The 20,048-nt window shown below is 36.1% G+C and overlaps 1 protein-coding gene across 1 annotated transcript in view; it reads right to left on the bottom strand.

The window, feature by feature from the left end:
- The window catches only part of THADA (THADA armadillo repeat containing), a 329,564-nt gene that overhangs the window by 261,729 nt on the left and 47,787 nt on the right, over positions 1-20,048 (bottom strand). The window contains exons 20-22 of the mRNA XM_081264069.1: positions 18,186-18,344; positions 15,905-16,062; positions 184-293 (exon numbers count right to left, since the gene is read on the bottom strand). Of these exons, the coding sequence (XP_081120195.1) occupies positions 184-293; positions 15,905-16,062; positions 18,186-18,344 (427 nt within the window). The remainder of the gene's footprint in view (positions 1-183; positions 294-15,904; positions 16,063-18,185; positions 18,345-20,048) is intronic.

The following is a 20,048-nucleotide window of genomic DNA, read 5'->3' as shown; positions in this document are numbered from 1 at the left end:
TCACTCAATCGTCTGCAGTAAATCACACAATGAGACCTAAGAAAACCATTCCTTCCAAGAGTTTTGTAGCCAACTAAGTCTTTATTCTTTTCAACATCAAAAGACAAAACTAAATTATACTCCAAGCATATGGTTTATACATTTAGTCTTTTAAAAACCTACACAAAAAGATATTTATTTTACCTGTTTAGTATTTCAGTTAGTTTCACAAAACCAGTGTAAGCCAGTTCAAATGCTCCTCTGTGCCTGGACTGTAAAAGGTGTTGTTTAAAGTAATCTCCTATTTCTTTTACCTTTAAAAAAAATAAAAAACAAATATTCAATTTATGCTTACATTTATATGTATATAAGTAATGTAACTTAGAACCTACCCCTAGATGTCCATCCACTTAACACTTACTGTGTGACAGATGGTGTTTTAAGCATTTTTTATTATTATCTCATTTAATCCTCACATTCCATGAAATAAGTACATTTTATAAAATATTTTTTTTAGTTGTTAGTGGACACAATGCCTTTATTTCTATTTATTTATTTTTATATGATGCTGAGGATTGAACCCAGTGCCTCACCCACACTAGGCAAGCATTCTACCACTGAGCCACAATCCCAGCCTCAGTACAATTATTATCTCTACTCCACAATGGGGAAACTGAAGTCCAGAAAAGGTAAGTAGCTTCCCAAGGTCACATGTCAAGTAAGTGGTGGAGCCAGGACACACAACCAGGCAGTCTGACTCCAGAGTCAGCCATCTTTAAGTGCCACACTAGAACTGCCTTCCTATGCCAGAGTCACAAACTTCAAAGTGTGCTCCTGTCATTCAACACCAATATAAAATACACCAAACAACAGCACTCACATACATAGGCCTGGATAAAATAATCATGCTTTCTATAAAAGTTTTTTTTCCCTCTCTTATATCCATAACGAAACTTACCATTTTAACCATTTTAATTGTTAATTAAATTATTAATTAGTTATTAATTTCAATTACAACTCAGTAGCATTAAGTACATGTCAGGAACATGTTGTATAACCAAACCCTCAACATCATCCAACTATAGAATTTTTTCACCTTCCCAAACTGAAACAATACACTCAGTAAACAATAACCCCCAATAACTGCCTTCCAGTGATACACTGTTAATGGCAACATAAGATTTAGTACAAAGGATATCCTAAAAAAATCAACAGTTATCCACTGTGATTCAGAATCATGGGATATGCTAGAATGCCAGCCAATCACTTTCCAACACACTTATTCTCCATGCAAAATCAAACAAATTTTAGACTGATTATTTAAAGAAAACACAACTAACAATTAGTTGTGATTGTGGCTTTGGTTCTTATGATGTTAAACTGGTTAGTCTGACTGGGCTTTATACCATTATATCTGGTGGCTACTGGATTTAGAAAATCCAGGTTTTGCAAAAAACTCAGAACCAAAGCTGTTATCAGCTATCTCTTGATCCACATCTCCACAGATCTCAGTAGAGTGGAAAGGCAAGTCATCCCAGGATATTTTGATCTGCTTACCCTGAAACAGCCTTCATCTCAGCAGAGTGACTAGATTAGTGTTCTGCATGTATCAGAGGTGATAGGAGGCACAAGGAGTAAAAAAGTGACCACAGGCAGCGTCTCACTTTCCTCATCTACCTCTAGGGATTGTAACAGAACTTACCTCATAAGTTGTTCTGTTAGAATGAATAAATTGCCAAGTTCAGAACCAGCCCATAACCTATAATCTAATTTGGTATGACATAAGCCTTCTGGGGTTCTAAACAGAGGGAAAGTATCCACGCTCATAGTGTTACCTGATTATGATGACCTAACAAGTGACGTATAGAGAAAGAAGACTCAGAAACGAGGCCAACAAAGATCCAGAAAAACAGTTTAAAGTTAAATTTTTAAAATTCTAACACTTTCAGATCCCAAAGATTAATATGTCATGTTCTTCAGTTAAAGCTTTCCTATAAACATCTAATGATTCACCTCATATCTCAATGTTACTCCTTTAATATTTTTAAAGGTCACTTTATATGAGGCTAAAGGCCACAAAATAGGTCTTATTTCATCTTCAAAACAGTAACTGCAGAATATATTTTGAACAAAATTATCAAGACTTAAATCTAAATTCCATCCTCAAAATAGATCTGAAGCTCAATATCTAATCCTACAAAATGGGGACCAGAAGAAACGCCAGTTAGCTAACTCATCACATCCACCATTTCTATTATTAGAGAAATAAAAGATTTCTATGGTGTTTCAAATCAGAGAAAATTAAAACAGGAAATCATAGAGATAGTTTCTTTCTTTCTTAGTTAATTCTGTTTCCCAAAATGTCACAGATATCAAAACATACTTCAGGAAAACATAATATTATTAGAAAAGTGCTTCTTTGTGGACTCAGTAATGATTTGCAATCTCCTTAAGGAGTAATTCCACTTTCATTGCTTCCTTTATCCTAACTTCCTCCAAAGGGACCTAAACCAAAAGGCATATAATAAAGACCTTAGTAGGGTGACCAGTCTTCTTAAGATTGGACCTCTGCCTTAGTTAATCTTGGCCTCAGAAATCAGAATGACATTTTAAAGAAAAAGGTGAAATAGTCTTTCCTCATTTTATTCTGTTCTTCATCTCCCAAGAAACACACAAATAATAACCAAGCTTATTATGAATTTTTTGCTTTTGTAGGATATATAAAACTACTGTTAATCAGAAAACAAGTACTTCTTTGGAACCCTGCAAAATGCTTAGCAGCTTAATGGCTGGGGTAGATAAAGAAGATAAAAACAAATGTCTGTCTTCAGTAGGCTTTCAGTTCAGATTGGCAGAGAAAAATCAATATGCAGAGAGGTACCCAGTTCTAAGAAATCAAAGATCCTTCTGCACTAGAATTAGAAAAGGCTTCATGCTGGGCTGGGGATGTGGCTCAAGCGGTAGCGCGCTCGCCTGGCATGCGTGCGGCCCGGGTTCGATCCTCAGCACCACATACCAACAAAGATGTTGTGTCCGCCGAGAACTAAAAAAAAATAAATATTAAAAAATTCTCTCTCTCTCTCTCTCTCTCTCTCTCTCTCTCTCTCTCTCTCTCTCTCTCTCTCTCTCCTGTCTCACTCTCTCTTTAAAAAAAGAAAAGAAAAGAAAAGAAAAGAAAAGAAAAGAAAAGAAAAGAAAAGGCTTCATGCCCAGACCTTGAACAGGATATACACACTTGGGTGGACCAAAATGGAAAGGCATAATTGACATGAGAAGAGGCTGGGAGGCTAGAATGAATGAATAAACATTTTCTAAGCACCTATTAGACACTGAACTAGGTCTTTTTATCTAAATGGATGCAACATAAACAAAGCTAAGGCTAGCAGACCTGAATGAATGACCTAGAGGTTTCATGCTACAAAACAGTGGATGATGGGGATGCAAGGAAGAGATGAACCCAACTACTGGGATGGAGTAGAGAGCAATGTGGTCTATGAGCAGACATAGAAGGGCCCTCCAGACATCTCCCAGCAGATACTCAGACTGGAGAACAAATTTTATTCAAACCACTTAAAAAGTAAGAATAGAGGAAGAAAAAAAATTTTTAATTAATTTTTAATTAAAAAGTTCTCTGAGGGCTGGGGATGTGGCTCAAGCGGTAGTGAGCTCGCCTGGCATGTGTGCGGCCCAGGTTCCATCCTCAGCACCACATACAAACAATGATGTTGTGTCTGCCAAAAACTGAAAAATAAATATTAAAATTCTCTAAGAAAAAAAAAAAAGTTCTCTGAAAACTCCAACTCAATTGCCTTTCATTAGGTGCCACTGAGTTCCTATTTAAAGTTCATAAAAGCCTGTAATGGCACACACCTCTCATCACAGCCACTCGGGAGGCTGAGGCAAGAGGGTCTCTCAAGTTTGAAAATAGCCTCAGCAACTTAGCAAGACCTTGTCTCAAAATACAAGAAAAAAAGTGTGTGTGTGTGGGGGAGAATAGTTCAGTGGTAGAGCACACCTGGCTTTAAAAAAAAATCCATAAATGCCTTCTTTCTGAATGATGTATTTGCAAAATATTTTTATATAAATAGCATACATCTCAGGATTTAAAAAAAAAAGAATTACGCTAAAAATGCAGAACAAATGGCAATGATTTCTTTTTTTTTTTTTTTATTAAATTCAAGGGACTGGGGCTGGGGCTCAGCAGTAGAGCGCTCGCCTCACATGTGTGGGGCTCTGGGTTCAATCCTCAGCACCACATAAATAAAATAAAAGGTACTGTGTCCACCTACAACTAAAATAAAACTTTAAAATTTTTTTTTAAATTAAAATAAAATTAAATTAAATTCAAGTGACTGTCTTTTAATTTAGCATATCCTGCTTCTAACTTTTTATAAACTTATTTCTGCGGGCAAATTAATATGCTTTTTGTATTTATAGCATGTAAATTGCCATAGGGAAACACAGATACATGCTTGTCTCCAGACATCTACAATTTATGACCAGACAAATCAGGGATGCTAAATGTTCATCTAGAATATAACACCAACAAAAGTCAAATGTAAACTCACTTTTTAAAACTTACTATTTACCTATACAATAAATATAGTAGACAAATCAAGACTCATTCCATTCATAAATACATAAACCCAAGAAGATTTAAGTACAGATGGGACACTTCTATCAAGGGCACATACAGTGGTTAAGATCTGAGACTTTGAAGCCAGGAGGTGGAGAACTAAAGCCTACTTCACAGGATGATTGTGAGAAATAAATGAGATTAAGCATATAAGCGTTTAGTACAGTACCTGGCACAGCAGCAATCAAGAAATGTCCATTTGGGGCTTTACTTTGTATTTTAAAAAATAAGACTCAATTCAAGACAAAGTCACTTCTTATAACTTTGAGAATGTCAACAGTTGAGTTTCAGGGGAGGGGAGCGCGGGCCGACAATCTGGTGGGGGGAGCAAACGGCCTTGCAACTGTGCATTCCAAGGCCCTCCTTGTTTGCATTTCTACCCATTCTGTGGAGTTGGGAGTCGCGACCTCCAGCACAGGATCACTAGGCAATGCTGAGCTGACATGGATCTGGGGCGAACAGTCTGGGCCTCTCAGAACACACACTGAGCCCGGATCGGCTGAATACAAGCTCCCGTTCGCCTGCTTCCCGCAGACAAACAGCTGTGACTCAGGACTAACCCATCCGGCTGAAACAACTGGTCGGCCCTTCTCATCCTACGGAGGTAAATGCCTACCGAGCCTTCATAGGTAGTGGCCACAGGTTTGAAACGGGGCTTGGGAGAGACAGTAAGGACCCACCTGTTGCATTGGTCGCCCGGCAAAGGGAAACGAACTATCGCCATTTGCAAGAGATACCACCATGGCAGAGAACTGACGTCATCAGACTGCGGCGGAGGAGATAACTTCATTGAAACCTGCGGCTACAGGTGTGTAATTCCCTAGCCTTCCCTCTCCACACATCGGGGAAACCTTAAGGGCCCCTCCCAGCTCTCCCGTGAGCGCGATAGCCAGACCGAGGGAATCAGAGGTGGTGTGGGACCCGCGGAGCGGGACTACCGCTCCCACCAGGGCTGACTGCTGAGGTCTCTTGCACCAGCTACGGGGGAGTGGCTACAGGAGTGCAAGTAAAATTTGCTGAGGATTCTCAGCCCCAAGCTCTACAAACTTAGGGTCTGAGGGAATGGCAAACTAGGAGAGTGTACCCAGTCGTTCATGAAAACAGGGCTCCCGGGAGCAGCAGACGTGGCGTGTAGCCAGTATTGTGGTGAGCGGCACCCGTGAGAGGGGCCTGGCTAGGGGAAAAGTGGGAAGTGACTAGACACAAGAGGAGGCCCTAGGCACTCAGGATTGGAGACTCGCCCAGTCTGGGAGGAGCTGCTGCACAGTGATTGGTTCCCGCGTATTGACAGGAGAAACTTGGCCTGGTGGGCACAGCACCACCTACTGGAAGAGAAGTTAATCAAACTTTAAGACTGCATTTATTAGTTTTTTTTTTCTTTTTTCTTTTTTTCTTTTCTCTTTTTTTTTGATTTGGGTTTTTCTTTCATTTTCATTTTTCTTTCTTCTTGTTTTTTTAAATTTTTTTTAATTTTTTTAAAATTTTTTTTTCTTCTAATTTTAATTTTAATTTTTTTTATTATTTTTTAAAAAAAATTTTTTTCTTTTTTTTATTTCCTATTTTTTTTCTTCTTTTATCTTTTCATTTCTTTTCAATTATCTTATCCCCCCTTCCTTGAATTCTACCTGCTTACTCTCATTCTCTTCAGTGACTTCTTCCCTTCCCTTCTAATACCTTTCCTCACAAGCATCTAATAAATTTATAGGAGTAAACAGTAACTCAGCAGTCAAACAGAACAAGAAGTAACATGAGCAGCTTCAAAAAGCAAGGAAGAAAAGGAGTACAAACAATGCAGGACAGCCTAAATATTCAGGAGGACCTAGAGTCATCAGAAAAATGGTCATATAAAGAACTCACGGAACACCTTAGACAGATGGAATGGAACCTTAAAGAGGATACAAGACAGCAAATTCAAGCAGCGAAACAACACATTGAGAATGAATTACATAAACAGATAAAAGAAGAAGTTAAGCATCTTTATCAGGAGATAGAGATTATAAAAAATAATCAAACAATAATTCTAGAAATGAAGGAAACGATAAACCAAATTAAAAACTCAATTGAGAGTTATCACTAACAGAGTGGAGCAAGTAGAAGCCAGAACGTCACATAATGAAGACAAAATATATCATCTTGAAAAGAGTCTAGCCAACTCAGAAAGGCTGGTAAAAAATCACGAGAAAAACATCCAAGAGTTATGGGATAACATAAAAAAACCAAACTTACGAGTCATCAGGATAGAAGAAGGTACAGAGATTCAAACCAAGGGAATGAGTAACCTACTGAATGAAATAATTACAGAAAACTTTCCAGAAATAAAAAAGGAAACAGATATACAAATTGAAGATGCATACAGGACACCGAGCACACAAAATCACAGTAGACCAACGCCAAGACACATTGTTATGATGATATCCAATATACAGAACAAAGAGAAAATATTAAAAACTACAAGAGAAAGGAGACAGATTACATTCAGGGGTAAACCAATAAGGTTAACAACGGATTTTTTATCACAGACACTGAAAGCAAGAAGGTCATGGAACAATGTATTTCAAACACTGAAAGACAATGGATGCCAACCAAGAATTCTGTATCCAGCAAAATTAAGCTTCAGGTATGACAACGAAATAAAAATCTTTCATGATAAACAAAAGTTAAAAGAATTTGCAGCCAGAAAACCAGCATTACAAAGCATTTTGAGCAAAACACTACACAAGGAAGAAATGAAAAACAATAACCAAAACCATCAGTAGAAAGTGCCTCAGTAAAGACAGAGGGCGAGGGGAAAGATAATCATGGAGAAACAAACTAAATTTTTTAAAAAAAGGATAAATAATCAAACATGGATGGAAGTACAAACCATATATCAATAGTAACTCTGAATGTTAATGGCTTAAACTCTCCAATGAAGCAACATAGGCTGGTATCATGAATTAAAAAAACAAATCCAACAATATGCTGCCTCCAGGAGACATATTGGAAAAGACATACACAGGCTGAAGGTGAAAGGATGGGAAAAAATATACCATGCACACGGTCCTCGTAAGCAAGCAGGAGTGGCCATCCTCATATCGAATAAAATCGACTTCAAGACTAAGTTAATCAAAAGGGATAAAGAAGGACATTATATACTGTTAAAAGGAACCATTCACCAACAAGACATAACAATTATCAATATTTATGCACCAAATAATGGTGCTGCGACATTCATAAAACAAATTCTCCTCAAGTTCAAGAATCAAATAGACCACAACACAATAATTATGGGTGACTTCAACACACCTCTCTCACCATTGGACAGATCCTCCAAACCAAAGATGAATACAGAAACTATAGAACTCAATATCACAATCAATAACCTAGACTTAACTGACATATATAGAATATATCAACCATCATCAAATGGATATACTTTTTTCTCAGCAGCACATGGATCCTTCTCAAAAATAGACCATATATTATGCCATAGGGCAACCCTCAGTAAATATAAAGGGGTGGAGATAATACCTTGCATTTTATCTGATCATAATGGAATGAAACTGGAAATCAATGATAAAAGAAGGAAGGAAAAATCCTACATCACATGGAAAATGAACAATATGTTACTGAATGATCAAAGGGTTACAGAAGACATAAAGGAGGAAATCAAAAAATTCTTAGAGATAAATGAAAATACAGACACAACATATCGGAATCTATGGGACACAATGAAAGCAGTTTTAAGAGGAAAATTCATCGCCTGGTGGTCATTCCTCAAAAAAAGAAAAAACCAACAAATAAATGAGCTCACACTTCATCTCAAAGCCCTAGAAAAGGAAGAGCAAAACAACAGCAAATGTAGCAGAAGGCTAGAAATAATTAAAATCAGAGCGGAAATCAATGAAATTGAAACAAAAGAAACTATTGAAAAAATTAACAAAACTAAAAGTTGGTTCTTCGAAAAAATAAATAAGATCGACAGACCTTTAGCCATGCTAACGAAGAGAAGAAGAGAGAGAACTCAAATTACTAACATACGGGATGAAAAAGGCAATATCACAACAGATGCTACAGAAATAAAGAAGACAATTAGAAATTATTTTGAAAACCTATATTCCAATAAAATAGAAGATAGTGAAGACATCGATAAATTTCTTAAGTCATATGATTTGCCCAGACTGAGTCAGGATACACACAATTTGAACAGACCAATATCAATGGATGAAATTGAAGAAGCCATCAAAAGACTATCAACCGAGAAAAGCCCAGGACCGGATGGGTATACAGCAGAGTTTTACAAAACCTTTAAAGAAGAATTAATACCAATACTTTTCAAGTTATTTCAGGAAATAGAAAAAGAGGGAGCTCTTCCAAATTCATTCTATGAGGCCAACATCACCCTGATTCCGAAACCAGACAAAGACACCTCAAAGAAAGAAAACTACAGACCAATATCTCTAATGAACCTAGATGGAAAAATCCTCAATAAAATTCTGGCGAATCGAATACAAAAACACATCAAAAAAATTGTGCACCATGATCAAGTAGGATTCATCCCTGGGATGCAAGGATGGTTCAATATACGGAAATCAATAAATGTTATTCACCACATCAATAGACTTAAAGATAAGAACCATATGATCATCTCGATAGACGCAGAGAAAGCATTCGACAAAGTACAGCATCCCTTTATGTTCAAAACATTAGAAAAACTAGGGATAACAGGAACTTACCTTGACATTGTGAAAGCTATCTATGCTAAGCCTCAGGCTAGCATCATTCTGAATGGACAAAAGTTAAAGGCATTCCCTCTAAAATCTGGAACAAGACAGGGATGCCCTCTATCACCACTTCTATTCAATATAGTTCTCGAAACACTGGCCAGAGCAATTAGACAGACGAAAGAAATTAAAGGCATAAAAATTGGAAAAGAAGAACTTAAATTATCACTATTTGCAGATGACATGATTCTATACCTAGAAGACCCAAAAGGGTCTACAAAGAAACTACTAGAACTAATAAATGAATTCAGCAAAGTGGCAGGATATAAAATCAACATGCATAAATCAAAGGCATTTCTGTATATCAGCGACAAAACTTCTGAAACGGAAATGAGGAAAAACACTCCATTCACAATATCCTCAAAAAAAATAAAATACTTGGGAATCAACCTAACAAAACAGGTGAAAGATTTATACAATGAAAACTACAGAACCCTAAAGAGAGAAGTAGAAGAAGATCTTAGAAGATGGAAAAATATACCCTGTTCATGGATAGGCAGAACTAACATCATCAAAATGGCGATATTACCAAAAGTTCTCTATAGGTTTAATGCAATGCCAATCAAAATCCCAACAGCATTTCTTGTAGAAATAGATAAAGCAATCATGAAATTCATATGGAAAAATAAAAGACCCAGAATAGCAAAAGCAATTCTAAACAGGAAGTGTGAATCAGGCGGTATAGGGATACCAGATTTCAAACTATATTACAGAGCAATAGTGACAAAAACAGCATGGTACTGGTACCAAAACAGGCGGGTGGACCAATGGTATAGAATAGAGGACACAGAGACTAATCCACAAAGTTACAACTATCTTATATTTGATAAAGGGGCTAAAAGCATGCAATGGAGGAAGGATAGCATCTTCAACAAATGGTGTTGGGAAAACTGGAAATCCATATGCAACAAAATGAAACTGAATCCCTTTCTCTCGCCATGCACAAAAGTTAACTCAAAATGGATCAAGGAGCTTGATATCAAATCAGAGACTCTGCGTCTAATAGAAGAAAACGTTGGCTCCGATCTACATATTGTGGGGTCGGGCTCCAAATTCCTTAATAGGACACCCATAGCATAAGAGTTAATAACAATAATCAACAAATGGGACTTACTTAAACTAAAAAGTTTTTTCTCAGCAAGAGAAACAATAAGAGAGGTAAATAGGGAGCCTACATCCTGGGAACAAATTTTTACTCCTCACACTTCAGATAGAGCCCTAATATCCAGAGTATACAAAGAACCCAAAAAATTAGACAATAAGATAACAAATAACCCAATCAACAAATGGGCCAAGGACCTGAACAGACACTTCTCAGAGGAGGATATACAATCAATCAACAAGTACATGAAAAAATGCTCACCATCTCTAGCAGTCAGAGAAATGCAAATCAAAACCACCCTAAGATACCATCTCACTCCAGTAAGATTGGCAGCCATTATGAAGTCAAACAACAATAAGTGTTGGCGGGGATGTGGGGAAAAGGGTACACTTGTACACTGCTGGTAGGACTGCAAAATGATGAGGCCAATTTGGAAAGCAGTTTGGAGATTCCAGGGAAAGATGGGAATGGAACCACCATTTGACCCTGCTATTGCCCTTCTTGGACTATTCCCTGAAGACCTTAAAAGAGCATGCTACAGGGATACTGCCACATCGATGTTCATAGCAGCACAATTCATAATAGCTAGACTGTGGAACCAACCCAGATGCCCTTCGATAGATGAATGGATAAAAAAATGTGGCATCTATACACAATGGAGTACTATGAAGCAATAAAAAATGACAAAATCATAGAATTTGCAGGGAAATGGATGGCACTAGAGCAGATTATGCTTAGTGAAGCTAGCCAATCCCTAAAAAACAAATACCAAATGTCTTCTTTGATATAATGAGAGCAACTATGAACAGAGCAGGGAGGAAGAGCAGGAAGAAAAGATTAACATTAAACAGAGACATGAGATGGGAGGGAAAGGGAGAGAAAAGGGAAATTGCATGGAAATAAAGGGAGACCCTCATTGCTATACAAAATTACATATAAGAGGTTGTGAGGGGAATGGGAAAATAAACAAGGAGAGAAATGAATTACAGTAGATGGGGTAGAGAGAGAAGATGGGAGGGGAGGGGAGGGGGATAGTAGGGGATAGGAAAGGTAGCAGAATACAACAATTACTAATAGGGCATTATGTAAAATTGTGGATGTGTAACCGATGTGATTCTGCAATCTGCATTTGGGGTAAAATTGGGGGTTCATAACCCACTTCAATCTAATGTATGAAATATGATATGTCAAGAGCTTTGTAATGTGAACAACCAATAAAAAAAAAAACAGTTGAGTTTCAAATAACACTTTGGTTAAATGAGATGTTTTACAAAAGTTTATCCTCCAGTAAGATAATTATTTGTTTTCAACTGTACATTCTCTACTACAGTGATTTCTTAAAAGCTGAAACATTGTTTTCCTGGATAACAATAACAAAGGCCATAGTTTTCTGGTGTTCACCTTATCTTACCAGAATGTTTATTCTTTGCTTTCTAGCAAATTCTTAATCTTGAGCCATTTTAACCATTGCCCTTTAGTCTGAATTTTTTTAATGAACTTGTCTTATGCCCCTTATTATCCTTCTAAGCTCTCTGAGGTCAGAAAAACCACAAATTATTATTTTTTATGTCCCCACCATACCCATATAGTAAGGTAGCCAATAAATAGGTGACTAAAAGATGTGGTTTCATGCTCAACTTCATTTCAAAACTTAAAAATGATAACTTCCAGCTAGGCAAGATGCCACATACCTATAATCCCAACAAACTGAGAGGCTGAGGCAGGAAGATTGCAAGTTCAAGGCTAGCCTCAACAACTTTGCGAGGCTCTATGCAACTTAGTGAGACCCTATGCAACTTAGTGAGACCCTGTCTCAAAATTTAAAAAATAAATTAAAAAAAAAAACGTAACTTCCATGCAACACAATTCAAATTCTAAAAATTAATCAATCTTGGGCAAAATAAAATACAAAGACAATTACTTTTAAATTTACAAATGCTAATAAACATATACTTCATTTGTAGTCCATTTCAAAAAATCTAAAACCATAATGAAAAACCTAGAGGGAATATCAACCCAGTTAGCCCTGCGCATTATGTAAGTTATAACCAAACCTAAAGTAGAAGTTCTTCTGGGCTGGGGATGTGGCTCAAGTGGTAGCGCGCTCGCCTAGCATGCATGAAGCACTGGATTTGATTCTCAGCACCACATAAAAATAAATTAAAGATATTGTATCCACCTAAAACTAAAAAATAAATATTAAAAAATAAAATAAAAATAAAGTAGAAGTTCTTCTAATAGTTGGCAATTATTTTTATTCATATGATTTCTGTGCCAACAATTACGAGTAGAGGGAAGAGGAATGAAAAATTTGCACAAAAGCTTCTTTTTAGGAATATTAGAAAAGATATGTAAACGTATTGCTACTCCAGGTAGAGGAAGTTGTTTTAAAAAATCAGTAGGCAACAGGTATCAGATATCCCATGGAAAGAGGACCAAGAAAATGTATCAAGCAAAAGTCTGTATCAGCAAAACATCAAGCTAGAAACCTAGACACACACCAACTATCCAGGAAGCTGTGCGATAAGGCTGTGTGCACTGCCCACTCTGGAAGGGTCTCCACTTACATCCCTCAAAGCTGGTTTTATCTCTGCCTCTTATACAGGGACATTATGAAAGAACCTTTCATTACATGATTACAGTGCAGGAGGAAAGTCAGACATGCCATTGAATGAACACATTTGCCTCATGGAGCAGCGGGTGAGAGCATACTGCTTCACAAAAAGTGATCTAAGGAAAAGATCATTTGTTAAAAAGTTCAGTAGGGAATTATCTTACTGCCTTGCTGCTTGCAAATATTTGCTTGAGTATTAGAAATAAAAAAAAAAATTCAACTTAAAGAAAAATTAAATGAGCAGTTCAGAACAAAGGCAGCACTGTGCCATGTGAACATGTCTGTGAAGAAGAATCAGGTTCCTGTCCAGAGCTGCCACAAACCAGCTTTGTGACTTGGGAGAACCAGGTAGCATCTAGGGGTTTCAGCTTCCTCCTGTCCAAAGGAGCTGGAGAATATCATCTCTGTGACCCTTTCCGCTCCAATAGTTTGTGACTACAACACTGAAAACTCGGAATTATAAACAAGTCTCAGTTCTTCTCTTCAAACAGCAACAAAAGCCCTCAAATTGTAATGTTACTTCCTGTTAGCCTTATTATAAGATATACTCACATATGTGGAATTTAAGTGGCCACTCCCTTTAACAAAGGGCCATAAAATCAGGATGGTCTTAAGAAAACTGGGCTACAAAAGAAATCTTCCCTGTCTTCTAGCCTCAAGCCATGAAATTTCAAATTATAATAGAATTATATTACTTTTTCAAAAGTGGAGGGAATAATCAGTATGCTAGTCTATATGGAACAGCGTCCTCCATTCATTGATGTAAAAGCCGCCATAGTTGTTATTGCTGGTACTATAAAACCTAGGTTTCACATTCTCCACCATGAGGCTGGAATTCTGCCTGCAAGTCAATGTGTCACGGCCTCAATGTGTCCAGGTCTGTTGGAGTCACATTCACCTAAGGTGTTGACTCTTAAACTGGTAGTTTTGCCACCAGGCACAGCAGATCTAGCTGCAACAGGGCAACCATGCCCTTGGCAAGGTATACCTGAGGTGTGGCCAGCCATTCCAATGTAAATTACATTCTTCTCTGTCATTTATATTTTTAACTCTTAAAGGTACTAAGGACATGAGAGTATTTTTAAAGAAGCAAAAATTTTTGTTTAAAAACAGTCATGTAACTAATTTCTTGATGACTTTGGATTTTCATGGACCAAATACTCCTAAACTGAGACATTTCTTTAAAGTCAGCAAGATCAAGAATAAAGTTTTCCATAGAGAGAAGTATTTCAATGCTAGAACACAATTATCACGTATATTTTTGATCCCTTGTTAAGCCATTAGTTTCTTCTCAAAACTATAGTTATCACAGAACAACGCACTGGAAAAATGACTGCAGGGCATTAGAATGGAACCTAAGGTTTAACAAAAAAAAAAAAAAAAAAGTCAGAATTCTATTTTTATTCAAGCAAATCACCATTGGAAGTACTCTATGATTTTTAAGAGCCCGTCTTTTTATTATTGTTATTGTTAGTCTGTGAGTTTTTTTACAAACATCTCTTTCATCCTAATTCAGAATTTTTACATAGTTATCCCACATAAATTCACTTACATTGCATAAAACTTTGGATGCATCAGAAAAGGTGTCAAGGCAAAATAATTTTCATAGGAAGCTCTCAGGTCTGCCTCAGTTATAGTGGAAACAAAATGTTTCCCTTAATTTCTTTTTAATACACTCCAACAACCCCCCAAAAACTATATGTTTTAACTTGTCCTTGGAAAGAGAAGATGAGAAATCAAGGCACATGTTTATTTCATAGCAAGATGGTAAACAACAGTGAAGTAATCATTAATCATAACTGATTCCTAAGCAAAGATGTTGGCATTGGCGCTACAGCCAGTTACCAGCAACCACTCCAAGTAACTCTAGAACATTAATGCCTTTGGATTTGGAGGAGAATAAGGAACATAATGCTGCCCACAGTGTACTGTTCGCCTTTGCCTCTCTCCTTCCTGGGGCCTTGCAACATCACAAACCAGCTGTTAACCAGATGCAAGCACATGAGCCACAGAGTGTGAGAATAAAAATATTAGTATTATTTCCATGGAATGAGTCACGTGGTGATTATAGAAATAATCAGCATTAGCATACTACAATATTTGTTTTGTTCTTGAATGTTGTAATACCCTAGGGGGAAAAATTATCTTTATTTGAAAAAGGTTAAAAATGAAAGTATGTGTTATATATCTTTGCTGGAAAACTGTGGGAAATGGATTTGTTGAAACCATATGGAAAGGAAGAGGGAATCAATTAAAAACAGAAATCTAATAAATCTAAAATATTTCCAAATGAAATGCTTGTGGTAAACTAATTTCTTGTAAACACTGCACTCAAGTCCCTTGAACAGTCCCAGATGGTGAACTAACTTTGTGGTCTTAAAATAAAAGTCAGCCAAAAAAACCAAAGTGACTACAACTTTATTATTGAAGTAGTGGGAAACATAAGATCCATAATCAACCAATATGTTACTTTGTATTCCTCTGCAAAATTTAAGAGACTTGGAGAGTTTTACTAGAGAGTTTCAACTAAAATTTAAGTTTATGTATGTTAAATGGAGAAAGAGAATTAAAATAATAGTATCATAGTAAAAAGTGAGGTTAAAAACTATGCTTATATAAAAATATTCCTAAAATGCCATAGTTTTGAAATGTACTACAGGTCTAAAATCCTAAGTTATTGTGAACTATTTTTCAGTTGACAGCTGTAAAATTTTATTCAAGAAAAATTCAAAAATTTTTTTAAAGTTGGATCATAAATAGAAGCTTGTGATTTACATCTTGACCAAAAATGATACCTGCTGGAGCCTTACCTGATCCTCTGTTAATAATCCATCAGAAGATTCTGGCATAGACCGCATAGGTAGAAGCTGGCACAGTGTGCCTAAAAGTAAAGCAACTTCCTTCATACTTCTCCAACAACACACCAGCACCATCTGAGCAGTTACATCACATGTTTTTCCTTCTTTACCTTAAGGGAAAAAAAAAAAACTATTGCAACACTAGACACTCGATTACTCACACCCTAGGTTTCTTAGAACAAGCTTGTTCATAATTTCCCCAAGAATAATCCATTTAAACAAACCAATTTGGTATATGTTCTTTTTATTCAGGAGAAAAAAAATCTAATATTTGTCAAGCATGTGCCATGAGGAGAAATCATGCTAAGTATTTTTTAATTTGTTGTTTTCAAAATCAATTTTTTAAAAACAAAATATTCCTTCAAAACTTAAGTCTAACTTTTGGAAATTAATGAAACAAATTCTCTTTGCCTCTTTAATATCCATAAAGTATTATATGAATGACTAATAAATACACTTCTTATTTATTTTGGCAAATATGGCTGTTATATCAGTTGAGTAGAAAAGATCTTTATTTTCTATTTCTACATATTTATTTTTTCTTTCCTTTTGTTTTTTATTTATTAGTTCTAATCAGTTATACATGACAATAGAAAGCTCTTTGATTCATTGCACACAAATGGAGCAGAATTTTTTGCTTCTCTGGTTGTGTATGCAGTAGAGTTACACCATTTATGCAATCATACATGTACCTAGGGTAATGATGTCTGTCTCATTCCACTGTCTTTCCTACCCCTTTGCCCTCTCCCCTCTCCCCTTTGTCCTATCCAAAGGAAAAATCAAAGGAAAAAGCTAGGTGCATTGGTGCACACCTGTAATCCCAGCAATTTGGAAGGCTGAGGCAGGAGGCTCATAAGTTCGAGGCTCAGTAACTTAGCAAGACCATATCTCAAATAAAAATAAAAAGTGTTGGAGTTGTAGCACAATGGTAGAGCACCCCTGGGTTTGATACCTCTAGTACTGAAGAAAAATAAATTAAAGAAAAATACAAAATCTCCTTCAAGATATATTTAAATCCCATGGTCAATAAGCTACAATTACCCTGATTTACTACCTTATTCTAGCTTTAGGAGTATTTTAGGAGTGTTTTGTTTTTGGGTTTTTTTTTTTTTTTTGAGAGAGAATTTCAATATTTATTTTTTAGTTCTCGGCGGACACAACATCTTTGTTGGTATGTGGTGCTAAGGATTGAACCCGGGCCGCACGCATGCCAGGCGAGGTCGCTACCACTTGAGCCACATCCCCAGACCCTTTAGGAGTGTTTTAGTACTGACATTTTTAAAATCCAAAATAAACTTTAAATTAAAAATACAAATTAACAAAATAATAAAATAATATTTATACTGTAATCCCATGTTTTTAAAAAAAAATTCCACTAAACTTAAATGATTAAATATATATAAATAACATACCATAGGTATAAAAGAACATATACTAAACAGGAAAGTGGAAAAGGAAGTAATAACAGTCAGCTTTAATTTGTTTTTAATTTGTATTTATCTCTATGTTGTGTGAAACTATTACAATAAGCACATAATAATAGTTTTTGTAATTTTAAAAATATAATTGCAAAGACAATTTTGTAAAACCATATCGCCACCTAGTGGAGAATGCAGAATATGTAATAAATCAAAAAACTACTGCTTCTGATGACTTCACGGTACCACAGAAAATTCAATAGTAACAACTAATGATAAAAACAAGCGGTAGAGACTGAAATTCTGGTGGCCTAGTAAAACAAAGCACCTCACATTTTGATGAGTACTAAAGTTTATTTCCATTAAAAGGCTGTTCTACTTTAAGAACTTGCACAGCAGATACCAATGAACCCCATTGCAAGGAGATGACTGCTGCCCCACTCAGATTCAAGGAGCAACACTGCTTGTACAGCACCTGGCCTGTCAAGAGGATTTTAGCACTCAAAAGCCTTCTGCTATACCACCTTGTATGCTGAACTGGAACACATCACTTTCTGGTTTTAAAAGTCTTATAAATTCATTCCTAAAACCAGATCATTTCCAAAACCAATTTTTTTTTAAAGAAAGACTTCATTTATTATATTAAAAAACATTCCATATATTTTACTATTACTTAATCACCTGGGGCTGAAACTAAAACTAAAAGATAAAGCTGTTACTTGGCATGCATGAGGACCTAGGTTCAATCCCCAGTACCATACAAAAAAAAAAAAAAAGAAAAAACAATGATTACATATCAACTTTACATATGTTACCTTTGATTTCTGCAGAAGTATCAATATTTGACACACTGATATTCAAGTCCTCCAAATCAAAACTATCACATTCTTTCAGTATTTTGGCTTGGTTGAAGTAATCGTTAGTATCTCGTGGCTGAATCTCTTTGAGAATCACCTGTAAGCGGCTTGCTGACTCTGCAAGAAAGACACAAAACTCCAGTTCCACATCACATGCAGATTCCCTTGGGGGTACCTGCATTCAAAAATTGTGTAATTTTCAACACCTGATAATAACCTCTATTAGAAGAGACAGAGTAGGTAATGTGAAAATTATTTGTATAGAGTCTTCATGATATTTAAGTAGACTTTTTTTTTTTAGCAGGGGTGCTGTGTTGGGGATTGAACCTGAGGCCTTGTGCATGCTAGGCAAATGCTCTACCACTGAGCCACATCCCCAGCCCCCTTTAAGTGTACTTTTAAAACATGGCAATTTGAGCTGAAGATATGATAAAAAATACAACCATAACCATCCACAGAACAAAGGCTGCCATTTCATTTACATTGCTTCTGTGTTGTCTTAAGAATCTCAAACACGGGGCTGAGGTTGTAGCTCAGCAGTAGAGCACTTGCCTAGCATGCAAGAGGTGCTGGGTTCAATCCTCAGCAAAATAAAGGTAAGGTGTGCTGGGGTGTGGCTCAGTGGTAAAGCGCTTGCCTCCCCTGTGTGAGGCACTGGGTTCCATCCTCAGCACCACATAAAACTACATAAACAAAATAAAGATACTGTGTCCATGTACAACTAAAAATATTCTTTAAATAATAAATAAAGGTTAAGAAAAAAGAATCTCAAACATGATGCTTATCATGTGAAAGAAGTCCAATAAACTTCAATTAATTTTAAGAGGTTGTTTCCCTATCTGCAATATAATTTAAAAATATAAATATTAAAAAATTCTTTAAAATTAACAACCAGTCTTTCATAAGAATATCATGAAGACTCCATATTTGGCTTTAAATACATCATATAATATACTGCTTTCTCAGTGTGGTTTACAGTCCTAGTATTACATTAAATTTCATTTTTACTCAATGAGCACTCACTAGATTAGGAGTAAGCTCCATGAATACAACACTTTGTACACTGCGGAGTACCAGTGCCTAGAACAGAAACTGGTTCATGGCCAAGGTTCAATAACATGGGCTGAACGAATAAATGAATGGCTAGGTAATAAGAAGTTAGCCAAGCTCTGACTTTTTTTTAATATACACATTTTAGTTGTTGATTAACCTTTATTTTATTTATCTATTTATTTATATGTGGTGCTGAGAATCCAACCCAGGACTTCACACATGTTAGGCAAGCACTCCACCACTGAGCCACAACCTCAGCCCCCAAGCTCTGACTTTTTAAAAATACCAACAGGTAATCATGCAGAATAGATGAACAAATCAAAGAATAGGTATTAGCCATACATCTATTATTTATACTTATATTTTAGGTACTGTTGGAAATATAAAGATTCAAATTGCTATCATGAAAATTCAACAAATGTGTTATGCTCATTTATCTCTTCACTGAAATTTTGCCCCAAACAAACTTCAATAGCCATGAAAAAGTAACACTAGCCCAAAAGATACCATACAAAGATGAGGAAAAAATCAGAATAAAATTTCAAGGATCCTGTTCATTTATTCTATGGTTCTTGGGAGGTTTTTCCCAAGAAATTCAGAATGCATGACAGATAACATGGGGAAGAAGGAGGAAAAATAAAGACAATCAAAAAAATGAGACAGAATTTTTGAAAAGTCTGTGAGCCAAAGATATTTTAAAACTCCCTACACAAAGAATTTTAGCATACCCTATAGGCTCTTTCTACAATAGGTAACTGAAATATTCAA

Source organism: Spermophilus citellus (assembly GCF_964194105.1).
Source record: "Spermophilus citellus genome assembly, chromosome: 13".
Taxonomy (NCBI): Eukaryota; Metazoa; Chordata; class Mammalia; order Rodentia; family Sciuridae; genus Spermophilus; species Spermophilus citellus.
This window is presented reverse-complemented; position numbering and strand designations above follow the sequence as displayed.